The following is a 27,636-nucleotide window of genomic DNA, read 5'->3' as shown; positions in this document are numbered from 1 at the left end:
TTGGGTCTTTTTGTGGTTCCATGTAAATTCTAGGATTAGTTCTAATTCTTAGAAGAATGCCATTGGTATTTTTACAGGGATTGCATTTGATCTGTGTAATTCTTTAGACAATAAGGACATTTTAACAATATTAATCCTTCCACCTGTGAGCAAGGTATAATCTTTTATTTACTTGTATTTTCTTTAGTTTCTTTCTTCAATGTCTTATAGTTTTCAGCTCTTTTACCTCTTTGGTGAAATTTATTCCTTGGTAATGTATGCTTTGATGCAATTATAAGTGGGATAGTTTTCTTAATTTTTCTTTCTGATTGTTGTTCATTATTGCTGTAGAGAAATGCAGTAGATTTCTTTAGCCTGAAATTTTATTGATTTATTTGTTCTAATAGTTTTTGGTGAAGTCTTCAGGATTTTCTACATATAGTATCATGTCATCTATGAATAATGAGAGTTTTACTTATTTTCCAATTTGTATGCCTTTTTTCCCCCTCTTTTTAAATCTCTGATTGCTGTGGTAGGACTTTCAATACTGTATTGAATAGAAGTGATGATAGTGGGCAATCTTGTCTTTAGAGGGGAAGCTTTCAGCTTTTCACCATTGAATATGATATTAGTTGTGGGTTTTGCCATATAATACCTTTATTATGTTAAGATATGTTCCTTCTGTATGCAATATGTTGAGCATTTTTATCATAAAAGGATGTTGAATTTTGTTAAATGCCTTTTTTTAATCTATTAAGGTGATCATATGTTTTTTAGCCTTTGTTTTGTTAATGTTATGCATCCCATTGACTGATTTCCAGATGTTGAACCATTCTTGCATCCTTGGGATGAATCCCACTTGGTTTTGGCATATAATCCTTTTAATGTATTATTGAATCCAGTTGATAATATTTTGTTGAGAATTCTTGCATTATGTTCATCAAGGATATTGACCTGTAATTTTCTTCGATTATACAATTTTTATTAAGATTTTCTCTCTATTTGGAATAGAGGATCTTTTTTTTCTTCAGTTTTCACAGTGAAATTCAGTAGATTTATAGAATGAATAAATGATTTTAATGTTTAATTGTGTATTTCATTATTATTGCTAGATAAAGCAAACTGATCTTAAGTGAATGATTATGCTAGTGTTAGAGTTATAATTCTTTTGAGTATAGTCTTATTCCAGAACTATGTTTATGTTGTTTTAGGTTTTTATAATTTTTATACACATTTTCTTCTTAAGTACAACTTGGTGATTTTGTATGGTATAGAGACCTGTATCCCTGAACTTGAGTATTGTCAGACTTCTACCCACCACCTACCAGATATCTGTATTATTTATGTAGTGGAAGGAAAACATATCTGTTTTTTTCTACTACACTACTTACAGAACATTTCTGGTCACAAAATACGTGTTTTTTGTTTTTTCTTCTTCACACTGAGCAATTCTTCAACACCCACTGTATTTATACAGTTTAACTAAGTTCTGATACTCTTTACCTGAAGATAGCATCAGATCCAATAGGTTCAGAGCTCAGTCACACAAGGCTGCTCCCCACATCAGCCAGCAATTGCAAGTCTAGGTTGTTACCTGTGTTTCTGACCAACTGACTATAGTTGGAGGTTTACATAACATCCTTTTTGGTTTGACAATTTGCTACAACAGCTCACCAAACTCTGAAATTTTCTCTACATACTGTTACTGGTTCATTAAAAAGCATATTTCAGAAGATATAAATGTATAGCCAGATGAAGAGATACATAGGAGAAGGTACAGAAGGATTTGGAGCACAGGTATTTCTGTCCTTGTAAAGTTTATGGTGTGTCACCCTCTTGGCACATGGATGAATTGCTATTCCCCAACCTGCAAGCTCTCCAAAACCCTTCAGCTAGGTTTTTTTTATGGAGGCTTCATTACACAGGTATGTTTGACTAAATCACTGGCTATTAGTGATTAACTCAATTTCTCCCCCCTCTTCTCCCTTTTCTCTCCCCACAGGTAGTGAGGAGAGGGATGTGGATAGCATCTAATCACAAAGTTCGTTCTTCTCTTAATCAACTCCCATCCTGAGGGGTTTTGTAAAAGTCACTTTATTAACAAACTCAGGTGTGGATGAAAGAAGCTTGTTATGAATAACAAAAAACTCCTTACTCTTACCTGTATCACTCATCAGTTAGAAAATCCCAAGGGTTTTAGGAAATCTGTGTGGGGAAGAAGACCAAATAGAAATTACGGAACTGAAAAAGTTAATTCTAATGTAATTGTATTTGGTAGTTTGTTAATAGTTTGTGTTAGGTTAAGATTTTAAAGATTTCTTGGGTTACTCCTTATCTTTTACGTTCAGATCATGTATTAGTGGAAAGTTGAATTTGCATGCTATTGCAAATAGCCAAGCAGTATTTGTAGTCCTGTTTATAGTAATTAATGTCTACATAAACACCAGATGAGATTAAACAAGGAGTTATAGATACGGTTCTTTATCTACTGAGGTAGATTATTATTTTGTAGGTTAGTTAACTGAGTGTAATCACTATCATCCAATATGTAATCCATGTAATTATAAGCAGATAGGAGTTATTATTGGTTATAATCTATTACTTTCCAGTAGCATGATTAAATGGATTTATCAAAAAGTCATCCTGGGCCCTGGCTGGTGTGTAGCTCAGTGGATTGAGCACGGGCCTGTGAAGCAAGGGGTCGCGGCCAGTTCAGTTTCCAGTCAGGGCACATTCCAGTTCCCCAGTAGGGGGAGCATGAAAGGCAACCACACATTGATGTTTCTCTCCCACTCTTTCTCCTTCCCTTCCCCTCTCTGTAAAAATAAATTTAAAAAATATTTTTAAAAAAAAGTCATCCTGAGCTAATGGAAATAAATGTTCTTCATCTTCATCTATGTGGCTGACTTTAGTTTGATTGCCAGTTGCTCAATCTCTAGGCAAGCAGGAGTGTACAATGCTTCTGAAAGGCTGTGTTTGTTGCAAAATGAGTCTTCATATAGCACTAAAGTAATCTTTTCTAGTTGGCTTTATAGATTGTTACCAAGTTATAATGATGCTGTTTTCCTGTATTGGAACAGTAAGAAAAATTCAAAGTGGAACAAAAGACATGAAGCCCAGAGTTAGCTGGGTGGTAGGGGTATGAGGCATGTAAAATTCCTGGCTAATGAAAAAGTTATATTAATAAATTTTTTATTAAAGTATAATAAGAAAGCCTAGGTGTGTTTATTTTAGTATTTTTATATGTCTTTCTATAAAACTAGATTATTTTTCTCTTTTGTGTGTGATTTCATAGTAGACAGTTAAAAAATTATGCAGAACCTTAAAGGCTAATGGTAGTAATTACTTTTAACTTGTGATTTTCATTTTGCATTTCACCAAATAAAAATAAAATTTTGACATCTTAACCATAGAGTCCAAAAACAGCTTCCTGTTGAGTTCTATATATAGCTAATCATATTATTGAATATTTGGTAGACAGATTAAATTGCTGTGCACTAAACTTTACAATGACTTAATTTTTTTGCAGAATTTTTATAATTGGCAAATTCATAAAAATCATATTTGTAACATAACCTAATTCATAATCTAATAAGAAAAATAAAATGTAATTTTTATTTTTAGTGTTGTATTGGAGAATTGGAAAATGCATGGAAGAATTCTGAAATTGATAGAGGAAAATAGGAAAGGTTATGTACATATTATCCCATCCTACTTTAATATCAAACTTGAGATTTTTAAAAAGAGGTATATTTTATTTAGGTATTTGGTTTAATGTTTAATTCATTTTATTGTTTTATTTCTCAGAGATGAATCAGTACATGTTGGTACGTGGAGGAGAATTGGATAATAAACTGCCTGTTAATTGCAATGCAGAACCATGATAGGGTTCTGCTCCTGTTTTCCGCCATTCCAATTCCAGTGCAGTGGCAAACATTAGGTTCTTTCTTTATAACATATGTTTCCTCTAAACAGACTAGACAGCATTGGTATTATAGTGTCACTTTTCAAGTTTATTTTAATCAAGTCAGGAAAATAATATGATTATAACCTGTTTTTCCAGATAAAAGACATCAAAATATAATGAGAAGAATTTTGGATTGAAATATCAGCTGGGCTAAGGTCTTATGTTTTTTTTTTTTTTTTTAATGGGAAGCATTGTTTTTAGTTCTCAGGGTGGTTGTAAAAATGTAGAAGGTAGGAGTGATACATTATATGCAAAAGCACAAATAACAAAGAATGATCATTAAAATGATTCATTTATGCTAATAAATACAAATAGTAATATTTTTCATTCAACTCTTTTTTTTTAGCCTCACCCAAGGATATGTTTTGATTTTTTTTTTTTTTTAGACAGCAAAGGAGAGGAAGAGAGGAGGAAAGAGAGGGAAAGAGAGACAGACAGACAGACATCTATTGTAGGCTCCCTGACCAGGCATTGAACCTGCAACCTAGGCGTATGCCATGACTGGGAATCGTTCCTGCAACCTTTGGCTATATGGGGTGACACTCCAACCGACTGAGCCACACAGGCCAGGATTTCACTCAACTTTTACTTGATTTTTATAACAACCCTGCCAGGATGCAGGTCCATTTTGGTACCTCTATTTTATAGATGAGGAAATTTGAAGTTTTTAGAAGAGATGGTTCTAGGTCAGCAGTAAATACTTCTGATTCTGAAGTTTCCTTCTGACTCTACATGTATTTAAGCTTTCAAATTCTTGACAGAAATATTAATATACAGAGCCTATTCCAAAGATGCCTACTTTTTTTGGATGCTGATCTTTAGAATGAGATGTTTTTTAATCTTGTAATTTGTCATTATATACTCTTTGAAAGGCATTAAGATTTTAATTCTTCTTAGGAATAGTCATGAAATTTTAGTATGTTAATTCACCTTTAGTTAAAATATATTATTAATCATTTAGTAAAATGTAGATATAAAATAACCTGCTCTTAAACTGTTTACTGACAAACCATTTTATTCTCAAGGTTTGGTGAGAGCTACAGACAGATATAGAGAATTCTATCTTAAGCCATATGCACTGAAATTTTTTCAAACTTGATTTTACCTCCACTAGGGGGTGCCTGGTAATTGTCTTATTTTTTAAACATTTTATTTATTTTATTTTTAGAGAGAAGGTAAGGGAGAGAAAGAAGGAGAGTAACATCAATGTGTGGTTGTCTCTTGTGCTCCCCTGACTGGGAACCTGGCCTGCAACCCAGGCATGTGCCCTGACTGGGAATCAAACCGGCAACCCCTTAGTTCACAGGCCTGTGCTCAGTCCACTGAGGTATACTAGGCAGGGCTTGAGTCTTATTTTGAATTTACATTTTCTTTTTGGGGAAAAAAGGCAAGAGCTGCAAGATTTTAATATGAGCACCCTATAATTGAATTATATTTAGAATTATTTTAAAGTAAATTATGTTTTTCAGAAAACAGAATTTTAAGATTCTGAGAATTTAAGAGCAAATTCTTAAATCATAATCTTTATAACAGTTAAAAAGCATTTAAAGTTTTTTTTAATAAATCAAATTTCACTAACTAATTGAAAGATGAAGCAGTACCTTTATGGCAAAACTTCAAATTATAGTATAAATCATAGTGAAATTAGAAAGGGGGAAATACTTTATTGTGCATGTTTCATATAATTATAGGAATGATTGAATCCATCAAAGATTTATTGATTACTTACTTGATAAAAACAAGCTCTGTCCACAGGAGGCTTATAACCTATTCATAAAGGCATTACACTTTTTCTTTTCTTTTAAAAAATTTTTTATTTCTTAGAGAGAGGGGAAGAGAGGGAGAGAAAGATGTGAGAAACACTGATCCTGTTATATGCATCCCAACTGGGGTTGAACCCATGACCCAGTCATGTGCCCTGACTGGGAATTGAACTGGTGACCCTTTGGTTTGAAGGCTGGCACTCAATCCACTGAGCCACACCAGCCAGGGTGAGACAGGCTTTTCTTGGTCCCCCTATCTAACCAGTCCTTCTGCATATCTTCTCCTTTATCTTGCTCTGTCATTCTAATACATTATTTAATATGTGTTCATATTAATATTTGTTATCTGTCTTTCATCGTGTTGTAAAGCTACAAGAAATCAGGGACTGCTTTTGTGTCTTCTGTTGTATCCTCAGCAGCTAAAAGAGTACCCAAAACATATTAGGTATTTAGAAATATTTGTGGAATGAGTACTGTTAATGACACATTCCTAAGGATATTTACCTCTTACTGGAGACCAAAGCTAAGGAGTCAAGTTCTAATGGTGGGATATCAAGAACCATGCAGAACAGGGATTAGATATTTGGGGACCAAAAGATCCTACAAGTGTCTCATAAATGTAGTAAGCTGGACAATCTTCACTCCTTGGCATGAGCTTAGCCTTTATTTTTGTCCAGTATTCCTTATAATTTTTCCCATTATAGTATAGAGTAATGAAAGGACCTGTGGCTTTGTGGTCACACACTGTTCTGTCCTTTATCTGTTTTATGGTCTCAGGCAATACTTTTGCTTTGAGTCTTAGCTTCCTTAGTATTCATATATGGCTCTCCTCTTTCGAACTAGATCTTGAGCTGTGAAGAGCAACAGTATTCTTAGTGAGCATATCCCTGAGCTCATGAAAGGGTCATCCATGACAGAGGCCCTTAATAAAGACACATTTGTGGCAATAAATATAAAAGTTTCATTACTAATTGTGGAGTGTCATTTTTGGTTTATGTATCTGTAGTCTCTTTATTAGCTGTTTTGCTAATTTTCACACTCGTCATAAAATGTTTTTCAGATAAACGGAGAGTCCATTTATCATGTTAGTCACACGGACTGCCAATTATTCACTCATTTATCAGATATAGATTGAGTAACACCTCACAATATGTTTAAATCCTTGTTCTAGTGCTAGGGACACGACTAAGAACAAGCTAAGGTGCCTGCTTTCATGGAGTTTACAATGTAATATATATAGAGGTGGATGGATGTATGGCCAGAGGACAAGTAACAAGTATAAACAAGAAAAAAGCATGAGATGATAATAAGTGCCTCGTAGAAAGCTCAAATAGACTGATGTGACGTGATAAGAAGTAATTGGGTGACTACTCTAGGTTGTAAGGTCTGGCAAGGTGTTTCTGAAGAGGTACTGTTTAAACCAAGCTGTGAATCATTGGGGAGCTGTTCAAATGAAGAGTGTTCTAGGCAAGGGCCATAGCTAGTGCCAAAGCCCACAGGCCATGTATAAATATACTAATTGGAGAAGGTTTAACATTTTGGAATGTGTTACTACTAATGATCACTTTGTTAGAAAATGATTGAGTGGGTGGCTTGGTAATAAAAGACAGTCTTTTTCCACTTTACTTTGGTCACCTTCTACTACTTGATGAAAATGCCCAGCACCATTTTAATTATACAGATTTAGTAATTTTTATGGAAGGTGGTATGCCTTGTTCTTTTGACAAGTAGTGAGTCTTGCTGTTGAACTCTGATCCTTTTTTTAGTGGGAAGATGGTTCCAGTTAATATTTTAATGACTTCTGTGATGGTGTTGTTGAGCTGTAGTCATACAGTCAAGCATATGGTCCTCCTGTGTGGTCTCTGAGTTGTGAAGTTGCTTTTAACTATGGCTTTGAATTAGTTGCTTTTTTGTGATAAAGGGAATAAATTCAGGGTGCTAGTTGGTACTCCAGTGATAGTTGAATAAACCACTGGTGTTAAAATATATGCCCATTTTTTAGTCTTTGGAAAACCATTGGTGGAAAGCAGGTAACAGTGGCCTTGAATTTTAGGGGTAGGCTGTTATATTTTCCAGTGGGTGCTGTGGAAGGAAGTGAGGAGTAGCGAGTCAAGATATGAGTTAGGGTAGATCACTCTTCTGCTCTGGACCTCAGATGCTACTAGAAAATAAAGGGGATTTTCTAGATTTGTAGGCATCCAGATGTCACTAATTCTTTTTTCTCTAGGGTTCTTATCAGTAGATTATACATACAAAAATTAGTATCCACACTGGAAGATAAAACAGCTTTAATGGCCAGACTTGAGTCCTAAGTGGGGTCCTTTACCTCTCACTGCAGATCTAAATCTTAGGACCCACATGCTCAGGTGGCCTTAGGAAGAATTATGACTGGGTCTTCAGAGTTTGATGGACTGATGTAATAGGCCTGCCTACCTAAGCTAGTCATGGTAGGAAAGACAGCTTAGGGAGCTCATGGCATAGAAAATGAAAGTGGAAGCTGCTGGTCTCATTCCTGTCTTCCGGGAAACCTAACCTAGTATAATGTGACCTTGTGGATAATTGCCATAGTTTTCTCTTCCAGAAGAATCAAGTATAGAATGGGGAAAACGTGCTATGAATGTTTTCATTAAAACTCTTCCCTTGTGGAGAGAAGCAGTATGGGCAGAAACTGAAGAAAAGCAAACTCAACATTCTTTTCATGATCCTTTTAACTCTCTACATTTGATATGCACCTACTACAGTTATTAAGCATGATATAATAAAGGAAAGACAAGTATTCCTCCTCTGTCTCTGCTGCTTTTTAAAAAAAATATTTATTTATTTAGAGAGAGGGGAAGGGGGGGAGAAAGAAAGAGAGGGAGAGAAAAATCAGTGTGTGGTTGCCTCTCACATGGTCTGCACTGGGAACCTGGCCTGCAACCCAGGCATGTGCCCTGACTGGAAATCGAACTGGCGACCCTTTGGGTCACAGCCGGAGCTCAGTCCACTGAGCTACACCAGCCAGGGCTGCCTCTACTCTTGTAACCATCCAGCAGCTGTGGTAGTAAGTATCCACCTGTGCTCCAAGCTTTGGTTCTTGCTGAAGTACCACCCTCTGGGCGATGTGTGTACTGATACTCACACACATGTATGTACCTTTTTCTTTTTCTCATTCCCATCTCTCCCACTCTGTGCTGAGGACATTCTAAACAATCATCTTCTATTATCCCAACAAAGGAAGATAACTGAGAAATCTCGAAGAACTGTTGTGGGATTCAGTTATTAGAATGACATTCTGAGGATGCTTTAAATAGCTTGCATTCTACTTCTGTTTCCCTGTACAACCTCTGCACAAATGTTAATACTTGAAATATTTTTCACTCTTTTGTCTGTATCCTGCTATTTCAATGTTTGGTGTATTCCCTTAATGCAAGAGGAGTCACATCCTCAAGACTTCGGAGTTAGAGTGAGAATAAAGCTGTAGGATATCATCTGTGGAAGGAGTTAAAGTGGTCATCTACTTTAGTCTCATTTTATGCCTGGGGGAACTGAGGTACAGAAAGGGGAAGTGAATTAGTCTAAGAGGCCTCAGCTTCTTCACCCCAAATGATCAGGCTGATGAATTCTGCTTCAAAGGGCTTTTGGACAGGGGTGGTGTGGTTGAGTAAGATAGTGCATGTGAGTATTGAACCCGGCGTAGTGCAGGTGCTCAGTAGTTTCTCTTTCCTAGATCGTCGAGCTAGTTAATAGATGAGTCAGGACTTGGTTCTCATGTGGTTCTTAACTCCAAATAACTCTTCATAATGCCTTTGAGCATTACTCAGAAGGTAAGAGTCAATATGGTCCTCAACATAATGTCTCATTTCAACCTGGTTCATATGTAAAGTAAACTAGGAACAGTGCCCACTGGTTTACAGATGCTCAATGAGTCTTTTAAATGGATACAAGAAGTGATGCAGCCCCATCAGGAAGAGATGAATAACTTCTGGCGGGGGACTTCTTTGGCTATGTATTTTTATTTTGGAACTAGAAGAAAGCAATAGGTTTTAATCTCTAAATAATTCGCTGAGGTGTCATTTGAAATGGTTGTTCTGTGAGTGTATTTTCTTCATGGTGGCTTTTTATTGATTAATATTTGTGAGATTTTAGCAGTGTGGCAGGGACCTTACATAACCTATAAAAAACAGTTTTCTGCAAACTTTATTTATATATGCAATTAAATGTTGTAAATGGATCAATAAATTTTTTTCAAAATGGTTTACAAAGCAACTGTGGTTTTTTTTGTTTTCACAAAGGATATTCATCTGTGAAAATGTTTTTTACCATTGTAATCAGAACAATATTTGATAACAAAGATATATCATTTTTAAAGTAATTCAAGATTATATTTTATTGATTTGTCTGTCAAATTTTTCAAGAATAAATTGATATAATCAGTGTCTCAAATGCATTATTTCATACCATTAAATTTAATTATAGTGAGTGTTACTAGTTTTATAAAAATTAAATTTAGTAAGTATTGGGTTGGTAAATATTTTAGTAAGTGGCTACTGAAAAGTGTCTTATTTTAAGAAAAGGGCATTTCCCTAAAGTTATTTGTTCTGGATGAAAGAAGAAACTTGTCCCCAATTAAAACATTGAGGGAGATCACAACACATCTAATTGGGTTGATATCCCAAACCCACTTATATATTTACTACCTATTGATAGGTCAGTGACTACTGAGATTAGCTTGTTAACATCACACTTTGAAAAAGAACTGCAGGTATCTCTGTGATTGATTTAATGGACATTCAGAAACTTGGTCAGTAATTCATGGAACAAAAATCACTGCATCTGTAAATGTAATTTTTGGGGATTTCTTCATATTTGATTTTGTTGTGTGGAATTATATTTTGACAGTTTTGCTATGAACTACATGATGAATCACAATATATCACTATCACCACTAATTACCACATTTTCATTAATCTTAAATACTTCGGTTAGTACATTTTGCTGAATCCAATATATCACTATATTGATAAACATTAATTATAGACATAAGGACACCTGAACTTTGAAATCATCATGAAAAAAAATGTTATTAAGAATTATGTGAAGCCAAATGTTTGTTTATCTAGACATATTTAATTGCCAGCAAAAAGCAATTAAAAGTTGCTATAGAGTAAGAGGCCAACCTTCGTTAAACGTGGCTTTAAGATTGTTACAGAACTTGTGGTAATGATAACATGGTGTCTTGGAGGATGTTAACAACTGTAGCAGAGTGTTAATTGAGGATGATGTAATCTGCAGCTCAGAATTATTAGTATCATGTGTTAGTTTAGCTGGACAGGAGCAAGACCTAGTTTCAGTTATGATGAGGGCTTAAGTTGTATTTATAGTTGGAAAGATTAACATTTTCTTTTTATGCTGTTCTTGAGACAATTTAAAAATCCTGAATGAAATACAGTCATATGTAAACATCAAGTCCCTACTCATTTCCATATGTGCCAGATTTGCAAACTGATTGCTGTTTGAACCTAATCTGTCATTGCCGGCTGCATTAGCTACAACAAACATTACATTTACATATTGATTTCTTATTTTGTTTTAGTGTAAATAATCCATAATTATAGTAAATTTGGTCTTTTGTTGACAAGAGCTCATATGACAGTAAGTTTAGAATGGAAATTTAAATCAGTGTGTCATGCTTTTTAATTTAAAATCTTGATATATCTGAAAGGATAAAAAGATCATTGAAGATCATAAAATATTCCCAATGAAACAAAAGAGAGAACATTTTTAAGGCCTTTTGGAATGATATGAATTGTAAAGTATTAGTGAAAAAGTCAGTAGCACATTCCAAAATTACTTACATGTTTATAATAAAAAGTCACGGTAATTTGAAAGAAATTACTGTTTTGCTTCACAATCGGGTCATACTTTAAAAATAAAACTATTGGAAATTAGCCTTCTGAGACTATTATTTTACATTGTTATTTTTGTTTAAAATATCCAGTGCAAGAAAACAAATAGAATATGGGCATAGCAGGGATGAAACAGGAGATTTTTATTTTGTGTATTGGTGTTAATACTCTACTCATCTTAACTGTGTTCACAGCATTGATCTGAGAAGTTAAATTGCACGGACACTAACACATTTTATCAGTGGACATATGGTCTTATTAAGGAGCAATAGTAGCAAATTCGTGATTTTCATTTACATTAATGAAATGTATATGGTATTTTTAAAGTTCCTGATGAATGTTCACAGTTAAATTGGAATGGGATCTCCCCAGGTAGTGGTGGAAATTCTGTTAATGAAAGATCCTGAAAGCCCAAGACTTGTGGACAGAAAAGGAAGTAGAGAAAGGATGTTTTACTGAAAAGTATTTCTAGAATTGTTTTGCTGGCTTAGGTATTAATGCTTAGTTATAATACTGAAAAAAATTTTTAAAGATTTTATTTATTTTTAGAGAGGGTAAGGGAGGGAGAGAGAGAGGGAGAGAAACATCACTGTGTGGTTGCCTCTCAAGCACCCGCTACTGGAGACCTGGCCTGCAACCCAGGCATGTGCCCTGACCGGGAATCAAACCAGTGACCCTTTGGTTTGCAGGCCAGTAGTCAATCCACTAGCCACATCAGCCAGGGCTAATACTGAACATTTTAAGGGAGTGGCTATCTGTCTAATCTCTATCTTTCTATCTTTTTATAGTTCTCTTTTATATCCTACCTGTCTCCCCTCTCCTCCTACTTTTAAAATTAAGAACCTGGCCAGAAGAATTATGAAAATGTCTAGCACTTTGCCTAGTAATTGTTTTAAAATGTTCACATTCATTGCATTATGTTGTATTACCGGTATATGGTTTGGGTTTGTTTGTTTTTGAAAATAGCCACTATCTCAAAGCTTGGTAACAATGTATATAGTTCTCATTACATTTTAAACATTAATTTTAGTCTGACTTGAGGGTACAATAAAGGGTAACTTCAATGGCAAGGTTTGAAAGGTAAGTGTGAATAATTTTGTTTCTATAAGACCATCTCCTTGTTAATGAATGCAAATATTCAAACTAAAAGAAAAATCATAATGAAGAATGAAAAATTAAAAACCAGTGAGAATATTCTATCAAACCATCTATTGCACTGGGTAAAATTCAGATTGTTTTTGAAAAGCATCTGCATTTGCTTGCATTTTTCCTTCTCTCTCCAATTTGCCATTAAAAAAAAACCCCACCCATTTCATGTTATTTCTCATCTATGTACTTTGGTTGGCAGTGATCTTTAGAGCTACTTTAAGGGTAAAAATTTGAAGTGGTATGAATGATGTTGCAATTTGAAGGTAAAAGAACATGCTTAAAGGTGGGTTAACTGTGGCTAACTATCCTAACCACCCATTAGAAGACACCGTTAAGGAGAAAATTGCTCCTAATGCAGCAACTGAAGGTTTAACTCATTCTGCTAAGTAGCAGGTAGAATCAGTCTGCCAAGATAGTATTTTAGTAATAGTCTTTGCAAATTAGCACAATAAATTTCTTACAGCCTTCCCTGCTCTTTCCCATCCCTTTCCCCACTGGGGGGTGGGGAAGAACTCATGAAACAAAACTTACTCAGTTCACATGCCAAATTCTGTGGGGATTTCTTTATATTTTTATAGCATTTTAGGAAAAGTGGTGTTAGAGTTCTTAGCAAATTACCATATATAAATTGTTAGTTTGCTTGTCTGCCTATCTCTCTAATAAAGTCAGTGAAGGCAAAGGTATGATCTTAGGGGTTCCTTTCTCCTGTACCTGGAGGACAAATGAGGAGTTAGACCTGGACCACTGCTACTTATTTTGTGTAAAAGGAAAATGATAACTTCTTAAGTTGACCGGAAACTCTTTGCCAGTTATATAGTAGCATTCATTGAAGGCTAGTCATTACTATTAATGGCTAAGTGAGTGAATCAGGGTGAAGCCTGAGGTTGCAGATAATACCCTCATCTTGCTCCTCCAACCAAAACATTCTCATAGGGAACATGAATGTGATGTATCAACTCCAAAGAAGACCTGTGTAAAAAAGAACACTGAGTCTGGATAACATTAGGCATAATGTACAGTGTATTCACTGCATCAAAACAGATTTTATCCTTTATGACCTCCTGCAGAAGAAAGGAACTAAAATGAAAAATAACTGCCACAAAAGCACCATGAATCCATTTGTTAATGTTTGACTGTCACTATAGTGTTTCAAGTATAAAATTCCCTCAAATGTGTTCTATTATTAGTAAGTCATAACATGTCACCTTAAAACTGACTTACATGCATAAAAATTCCCACTTTCTAAAAATTACTACTCATAACTCAGTAAAATAAGAGTATTACCCTTTTTCTGAAGAGGAAACTGAAAATTTATAGAGTAATTAAGTGCCTAAAATCGGGCCTTGTATGAGGGTGGACCCCCAAAATAACTGGAATTTATTTATTAAAAATTGTGTATTTATTCTTATATGTTTAAACTTCAGTCACCTTCAAAGTACTTCCATTCGATGCAGTGCACCCATTGAGACTTTTTTCCCACTGCTCAAAACAGTTTTTGAACTCATCAATTTTGATTCCTTTTGGTGCTTCTGCCGTTTTTTGTTTCACCTCTTCCACGGTGGCAAAACATTTCTTGTTGAGGACTTTATTCATGGTGAAGGGAGAGTTGCTCAGGGCAAGATGGGGTGAACAGAGAAGGTGGGGCACGTGGGTTGTGCTGTTTTTGGCCAAAAACTGCTGAGCACTCAGTGCATTAGGGGTAGGTGCACTCATAAATCCCCCATCATTAAATGGGCAAACACATTGAAAGGGTCTTCAAAAAAATTCACTGACGTGAACACAGCCTCTCACCACAACACCAGCTGGTATGCTGATATAGACAGGTTCCTAGAACACTTACTTAACAGGGGGAAACCTGTACTATAAGGAGCCTACCCTCCAGAAGATAATTCCTGGGGTTTTTTTTTGCCCATTCCTCCCCCTCACTCCCCGCCCCAGACAACAAATACCACTGAAAAGAATATGTGATTGATATTTCAAGGTCATCTAGCTAGCAAGTTGTAGAGCAGGGATTCAAACCTGGCTCTGTGACTCCGGAGCAGTTTAAAGCCATAAATATTTTTTCTTGCCAACTTGCCCTCCTCAGGGTTGTTGAGGAATTGTAGAACTAGACTAAATTGGTGTTTATCTACAGTAGTTTGACAATACGGGCCCTGGCAAACCTTTCTGCAGAGTATTGCACAAGTCTGCCAGTCAAGATCAAGAAACATTCCTAAGGAATTGCGTAAAGGCAGGCATTAAAAGTATTAAACATATGCGTAGACTCATATGTGAAGCTAAAGGAGGATCTTTATAGTAGTAATCAAGACTTCTGGAATTCTGAGCTCCTTAGCCTAGCACTTGAAGCCCTCATATGTAAGTCCTTACTGTTTTTCAAGTTTTTCTTTTACAAACCCATCTTCACATTCCCTTATTCTTCCTCATTGCTTTCTATACCCTTCTCTATATTCTCCCATTTCTATGTCTGCTCAAACTAGTCTGCATAAAGTCATTGCCCATATTCACTTGCCAAATTACTATTCATTCTTCTTCATAGTACTTCAAAATATTACTTTGCCACATCTGTACAATCCTCACATGTGTTTTAACCTCTGCGAATAGTCTTTCTTGAGGTCAGTGATTTTATCTCTTTTATTTCTACATTATTACAGATCATGATGGAAAGAATAAATTGTGAACTAGCAGTTGTTCGTGTTTTTATCCCCAAGGTAGCCTAGCCATTTGGGAGATAAGATGCTGATGTATAAAGAACATAAAAGTAAATGCAGCTTAGAAACTGGGTTTCATCTTTTTAGAGCTGCATAACCTTGGGCAATTCCTTAACATTTGTGAACCACAATTTTGTGAATAAAATGGCACAGGCAGGCAGGAAAAATGAGAATTAGCAGTTTTTTTACATATGCAGTTCAGAATATGCAGAGCTATTCCTTAATATCTATAGGATTGAATTGAATCACCTTGAAATGAGAGTTGCCAAGGGGGAATACTGATGGACAATAAGCTAAATTACCCACCAGAGGTTTGTAGTCTTGAATTTAGGACTTCCACACATGAAACAAAGCAAACTATATAAAACACACTATAATTAAGCATTAAATAAAGTTTGTGATGTAGGAATTCAGAGAAGAGGAGGACTCTATTATGTACAAACGGTGGGCCATGAGGTGGTCTGAAAGCTTGGCAGTATTTGGGATGGGAGTGGGGGATGGGAAGAAGGATGAGAACAACATGAATAGCGATTGAATTGAATATGGTGTGATGTTTTTGACACGAGCAAAGTTAGCCAAGCTCTAGAACAAAAGCCAAATTTTAGAGAATAGTCGCGAAATACATTTACCTTTGAAAATCCTTGAAACTCCAAGTACCTCTTCGTTACTTGCCACGCTCCAACCTGAGTTCATTTAACATGTATACATTGAACGTTGAGTCAGCCCACTGTTTCAGCCTCACAACGCTACTCATGCACTCCTCTTTTGGCCACACTGAGCTTTTCACGATTTCCTGAACGTGGTCATTTTTCTGGCCTTACCGTGTGTATCAGCACCATTTGTCATAATTGCTCCTAATTGAAAGTTACTTCTTTTGACCCCCCTGTACTAACCTTTCTTGGTTTTCTCTTAAAAATCACTGACCATTTACTGATCTTTTTTATACAGGTTCTTCCTCCTGTGCTTGATTTCAAATTATTGGCATGCCCCATGAATCCATTTCTCTAAGGATCCTGTCCTTAAAGAATTGGCCTGTCTCCTTTTCTCTAAGCAACGTGTTTTTCCAGGTGATTTCTTTTACCCATAAAATCTAAACACCGTCTATAATGCTGTCAGCCTCCTGCTCCGAGCTCTTACTTAACTTTCAACTCCCATGTAACTGTGCATCTCTTTTTGGATATCTGGTAAGCGTCTCAAAACATTGTTTTTAAAACTTCTCACTCTGTTTCCCCACACAGTCTGTTCATACCCCAGTTTTCTTTGTTAAAGGCAATTCCATCTTCCCATTTGCTCAGGCCAGAAATCTTGGAGTTTCAAGGCCTTTCATAGGTATATCTATTTCATACTCCATCAGTAAGTTTTCTGGCTTCTACTCTAAAATACAAGTAAACCTGATTACTCTTCACTGTCTCTGCCTCTTTCACCCTGTGGCACAGGTAGGCAGAAAAAATGAGAGTTAGCGCCATCACCTCTTGCCAGGACTGGCCTCCTGTCTACTCTCCATGGCTTCACTCCTCACTGTAGCCAGAGCAGCCAGAATAATAATTGTGTAAGTGTCATTGCAAGTCAGATCTCGATTATTTCCTTGTGTAAAACCCCTCCAATGGTTTTCTTTTGCAATTCCTGTCTATAAATGCGAAGTTCTTTACAAGGTCTACAAGGACCTACGTAATAAGATGCCTGTTATCTCTTCCTTTATTATACCAGCCTCAACTTTCTCAGACGCGCTTTCCCTAAAACTATTTTGGTGAAAATAATTTTCTTACCCTGTCCCCCACCTTTATCTTTTATATTGTAATCTTGTTTTATTTTCTTCACAGCACTTGGTATTCTATAAAATTACTTCTACATTCACTTAATCATTTGTGTCCTTTACTAGAATATAGGTTTCATAAAGCAATGACCATGTTTTTCTTGTTCACCTCTGTGTCCTTAGCAACTAGAAGAGTGTCATAAACATTGATAGGTGCACAATAAAAATATGTTAACAGAATGAGTGAATATGATATGTTCTTCCATTTATTTCTTTGTCTGAAAAGTGCCACTTGTCTCTTCTGCAAGCAAAACAAAAATTCTATTCCTTCCAAGTGATCAACTCAAAAGTTCTCCTCACCCTTCATATTTTAATTTATATCTATATATCCATTTCTCTCCCTGCTCTTCCCCATCTCCCTGTCCCCCCCCACCTTTTTTCTCCTCCCTCTTTCCCCTCCCTCTTCCCATCCCTCTCTTTCTCTCCCTCTCCTTCCTTCTTTCTCTGAAGCTTTCCCCTAAACTCTTCCCCCTGTCACTGGGACAGAGTTTAGCACCTCCTTCTTAGGTTTCATTGTACTCCCCCACCCCCTTCAGTTTCTCAGTTGTATCTATTACATTACATTATGGCTGTTTATATATTTGTTTACATTTATAAGATTGTGAAGCTTTTTATGAATAAGAACTATATATTATTTGGGTTCGTTTTTTTAGTACTTGGAATAATGCAAAGCATTGATTTAATATTGATAACTCAATAAATCAAAATCTTAATTCCTGTGGTAGTTTTCCAGAAGGCAAGACTGCTATTTGAGATACAAAATTGAGTAAGACTCTTGCCTTCTGGAAATTCACAATCTATTCATTATTCATTCAATATTTATCTGCAGTATGCAAGACATTAGGCTTAGTGCTAAGGAGACAGTGACAAAGGTCCTTGCCTAAAGGAACTATTTTTGTGGAGTATTATTCCCTCGATTTTGATTAATAGTATGTCATGCTGTCTTAGTGTTTCCTAGTTAATTTTAGTCTGTAATCAACTTGTGAACTCTATAGGAGACAACAGAACAAACAGATTAACTGCCTAATTCTAATTTTATGTTCCATGTATGTTTATCACATAATTACAGATTGTTAAGGGAGGAGTGATGAGGCCAGAATAATAGAGCACACCCAAAATATTTTCCTAATTCCGTAAATGTGGCATAAGTATACTTGAGGCTGGCGGTACTAATTATTCATAAATAATGGTGATATATTTTTATCTTTAACGTTGATCGTACTTCTTAGTATTGTCATAAACAAATAGTACCATGACTTAACGCTTGTTAATTTATGTGGTTAATTTCAGTAACTCTTTACAGCTCTGACACATTTCTAATGTTTTGGAGCTTTGGCACAGAGTTTTTAATGTTGCTCTGAATTCTCCAGTTTCTGAATTTAGTCCTAAGTGAAAGCACAATTATTTTAAAGGAATTTTGATGTAGCATTTAAAGTTCTATAGATTTCAATACTTTCTCAAATTTGACTTAAACCGTATTTTTATTCTTATATAACATTCATGAAGACAAACAGTAGTTTCATATTTCTTTTCTTCCAGAACAGGGAGTATATATTTTAGTAACATATTTGGAATTTGATGTAATTGAAAAATTTGGTTCGTTTGAAGGAAATACATATGCAGACAATAGTGTGTGGCTTGTAGAAAATTCTTATGTATGCAAAATATTTGGATTTGAATTTTTAAAATCTGTGGTAGAGAAGGAGTTAACAGGTTAGCTCCCCTTGGTTGTTCTCAGCATGCTCTTTTGCCTTTAGGAGCTGAAAAGATGCTAACATTGGGCCCGGACATGCCTGTGTGGAGGTTATGGTACTCCTGGGGTTTTTGCAGCTAGCTGTAAAGCAAGCTAGAACTTGTTCATCTCAAGAGTTCCTTGTTTTTCTCTCAACCCTTTCAGTGCCCTGCAGGAGTCATTAAATCAAAACTTCATGCTGATCATCACCCACCGAGAAGTCCAGCGGGAGTACAACCTGAACTTCTCAGGAAGCAGTACCATTCAAGAGGTGAGTTATGTCTCACAGCTAAGGAATAAAGGTAGCTCATTATAGCTAATGTTGACCCTGTTAAAGAGGGCTTATCTGTTCTGGTTGAAAACTCTCTTTATGTTTCATTGTTGGGTTCTTAATTTTAATTAACTGGAGCATCATGATTACTGTAGATATATTAAATGACTTGACCTAGAAAAACATGTTGTAAATGGGAGCTCTTGATAATTCTTAAAATAGACACCTTAAAACTTTGTTTAAAATGCTCATTATTATGTAATATATTTCATGGTTTTGTGGTAATTGTTCAAAATATGAATTTGGAAGTTTTTGCTAGCATGCATTTTTGAACATGCTTATTTTTTATTTGAAAGATTGCTTTCAAATATATTGCTTAAAATGTATACCCTGTCTATTTCCAAAAAGAATTTGAGAGGACTTTTCTTAAATAGCTCAATCCCAGTCTTAGGCAGTATTTGAGATGCTGATGGAAACCTTTAGTCATTTAACTCAGAATATCTGTGAAGAGTCTATTTATAGTTGTCTTTTCTTCACTGTGGCCAACCAGGGCCACTGTTTCAAAAAGAACCTCCCCCGAGAGACCAGAAGTATCTTCTTACCTGTGACCCCACCTACCTAAAAGCCAGTAATTTATCTCCACTGGGAGGAAAGTGTGTAAAGGCTATGACAGGACTTGTGTTTAGAAACACTGAAATGATGATTATATCATATTACTCCTTGTAAGTTGTGAATACAGCAATCATTTGTCTATGTTTTTATAAAGAATTAATCATACTTAATCATGGATTATTTCATACATTTTTTTCTTGGACTATATTGCTTAGGATAATTACTGTCACAGTGAAAGAACAAGTTGTTTTCATCCCAATCATTTTTCAGAAGTACATGAATTGTTTCAGTAATGGCTAGACTATTAATGTTTCCCCTTTTTTTCATGTTTATCAATGAATTTCAACTTTTGAATATAAGTCATTGCCTGAAGTTTATTTTCAGTGTTTATCACTTGAATAGTTAGTTGACTAATAACTAAAACCTTTAAAACTTTTCTTGGACCCTAATTTGAATCAAAGGTTTGAATTATCTGATTTTTTAAATCATGGTTTAAAATATATTACTTGCCATCTCATTTTTAACCTCTAAAATGGGTGTCCTACTCTCTAAATTTAGATTTTTAATTCCTTGAATAATCATTGTTTTTGCACAAGAAGTAGTGTTTAATTAACTATGGCTCTGTTACAAAGTTATTCTGGGAGCTTCACATTGGTAAAATTTAAAGTATATATTTAGTATAAGTAAGTGAAGAAATTCAATTTCAAAATAACTCCAGTTTAATCAAGAAAAACAAAGATGAGAAGAGGTAATTTTTATTCCATTCAGTTATTTTCTTAATTGGAGACAATTTTAATTTAATGCATTATAGATAAATATAGACTGCTTTATTTTTATTTCTGAATAAAATTTTTATTGCTAAAATTTTACCTTTTATTTTTTTTTCATTTCCAGTTTCTATAGTTTGAGTGTATTTCTGCTTTCTCCCACAAGAGGGCAGAAAGGACTATTAAACTGATAATCTAAAAATGCCTTTCAGTGTTTTCAAATTAGTTTCTCTTATATTAACAAAAGGAGCATAATGGCCAAGTTATTGTTTGATTTACAGATAATTGGCATATTGCAGGGAGGAGACTTAATTTCACCCTTTTAAATTAAACAGGGAGATTTAAAAAGACATAAAATATTCATTAATGTTCGGTGATTATAAAGTAGTGGCATATATTTATTTTGCCTTTATTACTGTTTCGATGGGAAAATACTGCAAATATTTCCGAAATCGAGTTGGCCATACTGACAAGTTGAAATGTTTAAGCGGTGTTAATGCAATCTGCTCACACCTGATATCCTATGCAGAGTGATTCAAAATGACTACATCAATTATTAAAAGAAATGTTTAAAATTCTGTAAATGTGCCATGATGCGTCACAGTTGGCTGAAACTGTTCTTCAAGGCCTGCTATTTAGATTATCAAATACATTTTAAGCTTCAAAGGCTTAAAAACACTAAACCTTTTTTTATACTATTTTCTAAATAAAAAATGTCCCAGTAATATTTTTGTAAAAACAGATAGTCTTATATTTCATTTTTCTCCTCCCCCCCATTTTTTGGTTGATTTAAAATAACACTTTGAAATGCTTCTTGCTGGGCAAAAGTCAATCCAGTTGTTTTTGATAGCAGTTGCTTTTCTGTGTGAAGACCAGGTACATGTAGGCTCTTTTATTCTTGTACAATTTAGAAAGAGGATGTGGACTATTTTCTCTAGGCCTAGGATCACATTCTGTAGAACCAGTCCTAAAACTTCCTTCTATAACTTGTGGAACACCTAGTGAGGTGGAGTTTCAGGAGGACCAGGTACTATTATGCTACAGCTGTGCAACCCACAGTAACACCTGAGTACCTGCATTGTACATGATTAAAAGTCAGTTTGCTATAATCTTAAAATGATTTTGCAGTGTTATTTAATTTAATGAATGCTAGAATTTTTCTATTAATGTGGAAGCTTAATGATGCCATGTATCCTAAATTATAAATTAATTTCTATAGCCAGTTTCAGAGATCTCTTTTCACTGTTTTTAAATAGGTCCAAATCTTGATCAGTATATGAAGGAAAGTAGGGAATTAAAAAAAAAATAAACTGATTTTTTGCTTTCCAGTATAGTAGTATATTAGCTTTGTTGTAGGTAAAAAAAATATACCATTTTTGGTCATTTTAATTTTTGAAAGCCTTTTCTTTTTAAAAGAAAGCTGTACAATATTTCTCCCCCCAAAGGGAATTTCTATTAAATGAAATAGGGTTGAAAAAGAAACTATTATATAAACTTTTAATTAAATAAAATATATTTTAAAATACTAAATTAGAAAATAGATCTTAGAAGCAGTTAGAATTTCAAATAAACTCTTCAGTGACCATATGTTCATGCACGTTATTAGTGATAAACCGATAATTGTATAAGTGTTTGTTCATTCTGGTCTGTGGTATCTTGCCTCACAATGCATGACTTATGTCCTTCGGGTGCTTCAGATTTTAATTTAAGCTAGTTAGATATTGCGGTTATTTTTTTAAAGCTCTTTACAAATCCTTCCACTTATATTATCCTCCTACTTGAGGAAAAGGCAGAAATAATATTTAAAGGTCAGAATGGAGAGTTATAAGTAGTTATAAGAATAAATATCCTTCCTCTTTTCTGTTATGTGAAAGTTTGTAAAGTATATGAAATAATAGAAAAGTAACTTTGTAACAATCTGTCTTTTTATTTTGGGGGGCCCTAAATCATTTACTTGCCACTCTTTATAAAATAGTGGATATCCTTGAAAATTTAAACAAGCTTATTTTATCTTAGTGAATCTTCTATAGTGAGAATTTAGATTTTTAAAGTTAATTGTACAGATTCTAGTAATTCTGTCTAATACTATTAAAGATCTGCTTACAAATGCACTTGAGATTGGTTAAATTAAGGTGGGGGGGGTTAATTTGCCTACTGCAAATCCCAAACCCTGGTGTGGAAAAGGATATAAAGTCCCTGAAACCAGGCCAACTTTTCTTGGAAACAATTTGTTTGTTGTCTGTCTTACTACTGCAAAGCTTCTATTGGGCAGAATATCCACTTTTCTTTGTACATGTCATACAAACTTATGAAATACGTACATGACCCAGAATAACAACTGCAAGAAACCTAAGTATTTTTGGTGTGGAATCGTGGAGTCTTACCTATCTACTATAGCAAGAAGCACGATTTAAATCCTCTTCCAAGTTTCACTTTACCCTAAAATTCTCACTGTTTTATTAATGTTGATTTAGTTTTTAATGGGGATAAAGGAAAAATTGACAACCTGTAAAGATATATCTTGCATGGAATAGTAAAACATTTCACTGCTAATACTAGTGATTGTCAATGGGGAAGCCAACAGTGTGAATTAGCAATAGGAAGAGAGCTAAATACATAAATCATACCAGTCCTCAAAAATGATCGTGACTAAATAATTGTGAAATTGTGAGGCTAATTCTGATTCTGTAAATTTGAAACTTGTGTTGGGTTTTTCTGCCTGTTTTTCTACCTGCTGCTTTCTCAACTTGCTTGGCTAATGGATATTTCAAACTATTTCTTTAATGCTGGTGGTCATTAACAGTAATTAAATATGTAATTTTTACAGATTTTACTAATAGGCAGTTTTCTAGTAGTGGATTGACTATAACTTAACTAGCATGCCCTTTCTGTAAATGTTTTAGGTACAGTGGGTTTTTTTGTTTGTTTTTCAGTATTGGGGGGGTGCTGGCACAAAACTGAAGATCAGGGTAGCTTAGAATGTGCATATGCAAGAGGGTAAATTAAATTGTGTGCTTATTTAATTAAAAGTTTAAGTAGTTTATTTTTACTGCAAGATAAGTGGCATACATAAGCTCAATTAGAATGAATCCATTTTAATTACCATACAGTATAGTTTGATTTTTTAAATTTGAAATCACAGATGACATTTTAGCAAGAATGAAAGAAATATAATTTCTTAAGCAACTGGGCAATGAATTCAAGCCTTTATTCAGCTTTCAGAAAAGGAGATTATGAGTTTCTTTCAAATATGCACATATATTATTAGTTTATTATTAGTTTCAAGTTACATTTTATAACTGAGATTTGTTGGATTATACCATTTCAATGGAACAAATCAGTAATGACCATCTTATAAATATTGAGGGTTTTTTTGTGATTCTTAATAAATTATCTTTTTAGGAAATAAGTTTAATATTTACATTGCAGGGATTCAGAACTGGTAAGTCTTTTTCTTTCTCGGAAAGTATTTTAGAATAATCTCTATTGGAAATTATTTTTAGTGCGTGTCAACATTTCTTCACCTATATTTCAAGAGGATAGAAACAATGAAATTTTCTTAGGAATTAAGGATGATGCTTTATTCCTTTGTTACTTAAGATACATGTATTCTAACATCTACTCAGTGTACCACATTTCATAATCTGTGATTTGTGGGTTGGTAGTTTTGAAATGTCTGGGTTAAGAGAAATTATTTTGGTTATCAGAAAGTAATAAACATAAGACATTTTTATATGCAAGAAAAGGCAGAGAGTAAATAATTGCACTGGTGACCAATACTGTAATAATCCTGTTTTACAATATGCACTTGACAGGTTGTAATAGTGCTAATTGAAGAGACTAATTCACACTTGCTTCATTCTATTCAAAGGCAAAATCAGCAGCTTGTTTTGCTTTTGACCAGATGGTCCTCATGAACACCTACTGTGCACTTTAAGTGCTTTACTAGAATTACAAAGGCTGGGGGCTGCGTTCAACTCCAAATGATTTGAGAAGAGAGAGAGAGAGAGAGAGGGAAAAAAAACCCTCTGTGCTCAATGGATTTGGTGCAAGTAAATTAATTCTAGTGGACCCATTACACACTGAGCCCCCTTTTCAAAGCTCTGAGCCTCTTCGCTTGCTCTGTAGCAATGAGAAAGAGAAAGAGAAAGGCAGATTACTGCAAACAGAAATAAAAAAAAAAGAGGTATGAAAGGGAGAAAAGAGGCCTTGAAGTCTTTCATATCATTTGAGTTTTTCAAGTGCGTTATTTTTGGGGAGGGTGGATATATGAAAAGCCAATTGGAGTATTTTTTGTTTTAAAGTGCGCTATTTAAGCACCATGAATATAGACGCAAGAGCAACAGTTGACTGAGTTTACTGTGGTGAAGCTTTGTGTCCGAGGATGAATCAAATTCATTATATTCAACTCTTTGTGTTTTAACATGAATGTAGGGTTAGTTTCACAAGACTGTGTCTGTTTAGGATAATTATAATTTAATATTTTCCTTTTATAAAGTTATCACTGTAGATGTCTAAAATTTTAATCAAAGCAGATTTTGTACATTGACTTTGAAGCACCCTGACAGTTTAAAATTCAAAGGAAAGCATTTTTAGTTTTCAAAAGAAAAGAAAGGCTCATTCTAATGGCATTGAAGCACAGATTATTATAACTAATTAGAAGTCACACATCTGTTAGCTTTTGATTTGTGACTTATGTATTTTTTGTGTAAAATATATACTTTAAAAATATATTGCTATTACTGAGTAAACTCAAAGCAATAAAAATGAACTTAAAAGAGGACAATTTATTTGAACCAGTCACTTTGCAAATCTCTATGTGGTCCGATAAAAATATATAATGTATTAAAATCTATTAAATTTGAATTAGAATTGTGTAATTAAGAACCTTAAGTTGGAATACATTTCTAAACAAAATCTTCTTACACTTCTTGTCAACATAATTCTGATTATTAAAGTTATTATGAAATAGCAATGTAAGTAGACCCAGTTTGTATAAATTTATAGTTATTCCTTATCCTTGAAGCTGTTCAGGTTACAATATTATGATTTGGAATACTGCCATTGTAAAATGATTAATTCTTATTCTATGTGGGTTAAGATATAAGGGATCACATCTGGGAATACATGTCAGTTATTTTTATGTTTTATAGTTTAATTCTCTTGTGATATGTATTTGTTACATGCCATATACATGGTATATGTATGTGTTTGATGGCATATACTGTTGACATCATAATTCAGGTTCATTCTAATTGTAGCTATTAGCAAATAATTCAACATAATCATACCAGTAATATATAACTTCATGATCATTGTAAACATTTCATAGAAAAAAATTATTTCTAAGTTTGGCCCATCTCTTTAAATGAATGCCTAGAATTTATATTTAAAAAGATATAATGCACCAAATGTGCTTTATATGTCAATATGTTTTAATTACATTCTTAGAAAATAAAATATAGAAATGCAAAAGCAATCACAAAAATATTTTAGATTTTCTCAAATACTTTTAATGAAGGAAGTAGAATGCCTTATTTGGTGTGAAAATAAAATTGTATTAACTTACTATTAGTATGGGTATTATCTTGGGACTTACTCACTGAAATTTAAGTTATAGGGTGGGAAGGAAATTAAGGGGAATCCCCAAACCTTCAACCAATAAGACATCCAATGAAATTTATAAGCAATGAGGCGTTAATGAATTGATACCCTTGGGGAGAAAAGGATTTCAAGAAAAAAATTTGAATGATTCAAAAAAGTTTTTGCAGTAGACTGTTTAAAATAAAGGTAAGATTACTAGGTTCTCTTTCTTATAGTTACCATACAAAGCTATCTTTAAAGGCAGAACCTCAATTAGCAGAATTTGATTGATCGTGACCATGCAGTCACTTGGGTAGGGCTGGTTCTCTGGTTCCACAGACGTAGTAGTTGGAGCAGTTCTCCTCATGAGGAACAGTTTATTTCTGCATTAGGATATTAACCCCAAGATTCCTGAATGCCAGAGACAAGATTCTATCCTGTAAGGTAAAGGTTAGAAAAGGCTGCAATTTCTTTATAGATCTTGTTTCTTAAGCTGAAATACCATGTTGTTTAAGCTGAGAACAATTTTAACATTTAAGTATCCTCTAGTCATAAAGTAAAAAATGGTAAGCTCCTTAATCTTCTTTCTACCCCACTCTAGCAAAAACAGAAAAACAAACAAAAACAAACCTGAAGAAACAAGTAAGTCAAAGGATTAGTATGTGAAAGGGAGAGTGTGCTAGACCAAGAGTAGGTGTATTAATGTAAGGCTTGCACGTAGAAAATTATTTACATGTTTGTCCTTATATATCAAAGATTTTTTAACCATAATCTCTTAAAACATTTGTTTATGGTGATTTTCCTTTGTAAATGCATTTTGTATATAGCTTAAAACTATCTTGTCAAGAAGTTATTCTTTTTCAAATATAGTGTGACAAATAAACTTAAAAATTCTGTTGTACAATTTAGAGCTTTATTACCGTACTATTACCCCCAACATATTCCTATTATGCTTCTAAACTTTTTTTTTTAAGGAAAAAAGACTATAAAAGCTCACAGCAAACATCTTCTATAAATGACAAAATGTATTCCTTGCTTTGTGGTGATTGCGTGACCAGACAGTAGAGCACTGGATTGTTTTAAGGTTTTTACAGCTGCAAGGCAAAAGCATCTGCTCATTGCAAAGCCGGCATTGTTTAATTTTGACACTGACTTTTCCATGCGTCTTGTACCAAACACTGGATTAGATGTCACTAAGATGAAATTTGTTTTAAGTTCCTCCCAAAGTGCAGCTGTCCCCATATACAGCCTTGTAGCTTAACCAAAGCAGAGACATAGGATCAATCAGGATCTTTGTACAGGGTCACCTCACTGGACTAGGGGGTCTCAGAAAAAGAATGCTAATGGTATTATTTATTGTGAATAACTGCAAAACTAGTTTCCAGGCTGATTTAGTGTATGTAG

At 34.4% G+C, this 27,636-nt stretch overlaps 1 protein-coding gene across 1 annotated transcript in view; it reads left to right on the top strand.

Annotated features, from left to right (window-relative positions):
• The window catches only part of FAF1 (Fas associated factor 1), a 410,524-nt gene that overhangs the window by 153,597 nt on the left and 229,291 nt on the right, over window positions 1-27,636 (top strand). Inside the window, exon 7 of the mRNA XM_053655563.1 lies at window positions 19,165-19,270. Coding sequence (XP_053511538.1) covers window positions 19,165-19,270 — 106 coding nt within the window. The remainder of the gene's footprint in view (window positions 1-19,164; window positions 19,271-27,636) is intronic.

The sequence above is a fragment of the Artibeus jamaicensis genome, unplaced genomic scaffold, assembly GCF_021234435.1.
Source record: "Artibeus jamaicensis isolate MK-2021 breed Jamaican fruit bat unplaced genomic scaffold, CSHL_Jam_final scaffold_1019, whole genome shotgun sequence".
Taxonomy (NCBI): domain Eukaryota; kingdom Metazoa; phylum Chordata; class Mammalia; order Chiroptera; family Phyllostomidae; genus Artibeus; species Artibeus jamaicensis.
Note: the sequence above shows the minus strand (reverse complement) of the source record. Positions and strands in the feature narration are given on the sequence as shown.